This window comes from Camellia sinensis, chromosome 4 (genome assembly GCF_055761805.1).
Source record: "Camellia sinensis isolate YWXY chromosome 4, ASM5576180v1, whole genome shotgun sequence".
In the NCBI taxonomy this organism is placed as follows: Eukaryota; Viridiplantae; Streptophyta; class Magnoliopsida; order Ericales; family Theaceae; genus Camellia; species Camellia sinensis.
In genome coordinates this window covers 137103179-137106438 of record NC_138964.1, presented here as the reverse complement: position 1 = coordinate 137106438, position 3260 = coordinate 137103179, and the positions used below count along the sequence as shown (strand labels likewise).

The 3260-nt window shown below is 43.6% G+C and overlaps 1 protein-coding gene across 1 annotated transcript; it reads right to left on the bottom strand.

Moving 5' to 3' along the window:
• LOC145824064 (uncharacterized) lies at nucleotides 1–675 on the bottom strand. The gene has a single exon (XM_082923651.1). It carries the CDS (start codon nucleotides 673–675, stop codon nucleotides 1–3), a length of 675 nt encoding a protein of 224 aa, XP_082779777.1.
• Nucleotides 676–3260: the final 2585 nt, after the last annotated feature.

Sequence of the window (3260 nt, the reverse complement as noted above, 5' to 3'; positions counted from 1 at the left end):
CTACTTGTTAACCGTGGTAACTCTCACCAAAGGCTTTTTGTCTGGCATCGCTGTTGTGTCAGACTCTTCCTTGATGCGCGCCCCATCTTCCTCTACTTGGATGTGTTGGTACACCCTCTCCGTCAGGGTTTCCATAGTAAGGGGCGGCGTCATTGTCATTGAATCTCTCAATTTATTACCTGCTGGCAAACCTCGTTTGTACTGTGCGATAGTTAGGTTTATGGGGCAATCTCTAATCTGATTAAAAGTCTCCCAATACCGATTGTTGTAAGACTTCAATGTTTCCTTCTCGCCCATATCTATAAAGAGTAGCTGGTCAATCCCTATCAGTGTCTTGGTGTTTGTTCTAAATCTGGGTACAAATGCTTCTGCTAGTTGCGCCCATGAAGCTATGCTACCTTCTGGCAACCTTTCAAACCATGTTAGACCCAAGACACCAAGGCTGGAAGGGAACATGATACACATTAGAGCCTCGTTTTGTCGATACACTGCCATGACCTGGCGGAAGTGGCTCAAGTGCATGTAGGGGTCCGACTTCCCTTTATAAGTTGTGAATTTAGGCTGATGGAAGCCTAAGGGTAATGGTGCATTCTCAATTGTCGGAACGAACGGCGAGCTCTGCAACCTTGCTAACACTTTGTCCGCTGGTTCATAGGCAAGGCGCGGTTCTGACATTCCTACGTCGACACTCCCATGTGTTCTAGGAACCAATTGTTGTAGTGCGAAAACTTAACGGGGGTCACAAGCGTGAGTGTTTTCTCTCCTTCGAGCCTTTTCCTCAAGCACTATCCGCAGGTTCACCGACCTAGGCAACTCCATGTGCCTAGATGTCGTTTGGTGCGAATACGAGGGCTAATAACTGCTTCCTTCCGTGTAAGACCTTTTAATCCTCGTTTTCTCAGACCTGGAGTAGCGCGTCCCCGAAGTCCTTGATTGTGTATCGCCCGACCTGAGGCTTCTACTTTCAGCTTGTGATGGTGTGACTTGTCTGTCATGATCTTTTGAGTAGCAAGAACGTGTGTTGCCTTTGCGCCCCTCTTTTGTTGTCACTCCTTTGCCTTTTATCTGGCGCTTCATCGTTTCCATGTCCGCCGCTATCCTCCGTATCAATTCGTCTTGATCCCTTACCCGTTCTTCTAGAACTTGAGGATCCAACCTTCGCCTCTGCCTTTCAGGACTTTGGGAGCGACGAGGACTGGAGCCCCGTCTTTCACGGGTATCCCTCCGCGGGTTCCGTCGCTAGGGATCTAACTCTGTCATAGGCAGGATAAAAGGTAAGCCTTCGCGCTTTCCGACCCTTTTTGGGGTTTTCCCATCAATGGAAGAGTGTGGCAAGTCTTCATTGTGCACCATTGAAATCAGCTGAAAGAAAACTTAATCAAGAGGTTCGTTCTTTGTGATTGCGATTTCCACAGACGGTGCCAATTGTACGAGCACGCAATAATCTTCTTGTATAATCCTGTTGATCAAGTTTGCACTCCTCTAAACGTCGTCGCTTTACTATCGGAAAACACAAACGTGAGCTAGTTGACGGGTGTATACTGGAAACCTCTTCGATGCCTAAGTCAGCAAATAGACAATAGACACAAAAGCTCTTTGTATTCTAGAGTAAGAATTGTGATACCTGTACATAGGTCCTGCTATGAGCTTTTATAGATTCTGTCTGGTACAATCCTAGTAGGATTCCAACTCTTCTTATAAGAGTCCAGTTAGGAATCACAGTCCTAATGAAGAGTGTCTATTTTGATAACACTCTACTCACAACCAACCAAGTGAGATGATTTGCACAACCCTAGTAGAACTCTACTCTCCTTAGCAGAGTCCTCCTAAGAATTACATTCTCAAGGATAATGCATATTCTGATAACACCCTACTCACTGCCAACTAAGTGAGATAGTTATCACCTTGCTTGGCTCGCTATGCCTAGTCGCGCTACCTAGCGCAAATAACTTGACCGGGCCGCGCGATCACCAATTGCTTTGAATCCTCTCGCCGGGCTACCTCTAGCTCGGCTTCCTATATGTGGTCGACATAACACTTCGGCTCACCCATTGATCGCAACTGGAGCTCACCGACCGGCCATCAACCATTGTTCCCACACCGAGCTATCTTGAGCTTGTAACTTGGCCCACAACACTACCCAATATTCAGAAACAATACTTCCTAGCTCGGCTCAATTTGGCTATACAAATTACCCTCTCAGTTTCAATGACTCTGGTTCCTATCCAGAACCATGTTCAAGTTCTTATAAATCATGGAGAAAAATTAGAAAAATTTAATGGCACCGAGTTTAAGAGATGGCAACAAAAAATGCTGTTTTATCTTATAACCTTGAATCTTGCCCGATTTCTTCGTGAAGAGGCTCCAGTACTTAGAGAGGATAAAAACGATCAGCAAGTTGTTACCAATGTAGAAGCTTGGAAACACTCTGATTTTCTGTGCATAAATTACATCCTCAATGGCCTTGACAACTTGCTCTATAATGTTTACAGTCATCTGAAAACAACAAAAGAATTATAGGATTCTTTGGAGAAAAAATACAAGATAGAGGATGCCAGCACAAAGAAATTTATTGTCGGTAAATTTTTGGACTTCATTATGGTAGACTCCTATATGGTAATTTCTCAAGTATGATGTTCATTTTGAAGGTATGTCTCTTAGCGAGTCTTTCCAAGTCGTTGCTTTAGTGGAAAAGTTACCACCGGCTTGAAAAGATTTCAAAAATTATTTAAAACATAAACGCAAAGAGATGACCATGGATGAACTTATTGTAAGACTGAGAATTGAGGAAGACGACCATAAGACTGAAAGGAGAAATGGTAAAAATCCCATTGAGTCCAAGGCTAATGTGGTTGAACATGTGCCTAAACTACATAACAAAAAGAGAAAGTTTGCTGGAGATGGTTCTAAACAAGGCGACAACAATGGCAATAAGAAGTTTAAAGAAAAATGCTATAACTGTGGCAATACTGGACATCGTGCTTCTGATTGCCGCCGCCCAAAGAAGGATCGTGGAAGTACAAGCAAGAAGACTACCAATCAAGCCAATGTGATAGAACTTGATTACATCTCTGACGGGGTAAATGACATCGATCTTTCTATTGTGGTGTCTGAGGCTAATTTGGTTGGAAATCCAAAGGAATGATGGGTTGACACTGGGACAACTTGACACATTTGCACAAAAAAAGAAGATGTTCACTATTTATAATGAGTCTGCAAATGGTGAGGAACTATTCATGAGAAACTCATTTACTTCTGCA

Excerpts from the sequence above, each read along its gene's own strand:
- LOC145824064 (XM_082923651.1), bottom strand. The coding sequence starts at position 675 with ATGTCAGAACCGCGCCTTGCCTATGAACCAGCGGACAAAGTGTTAGCA.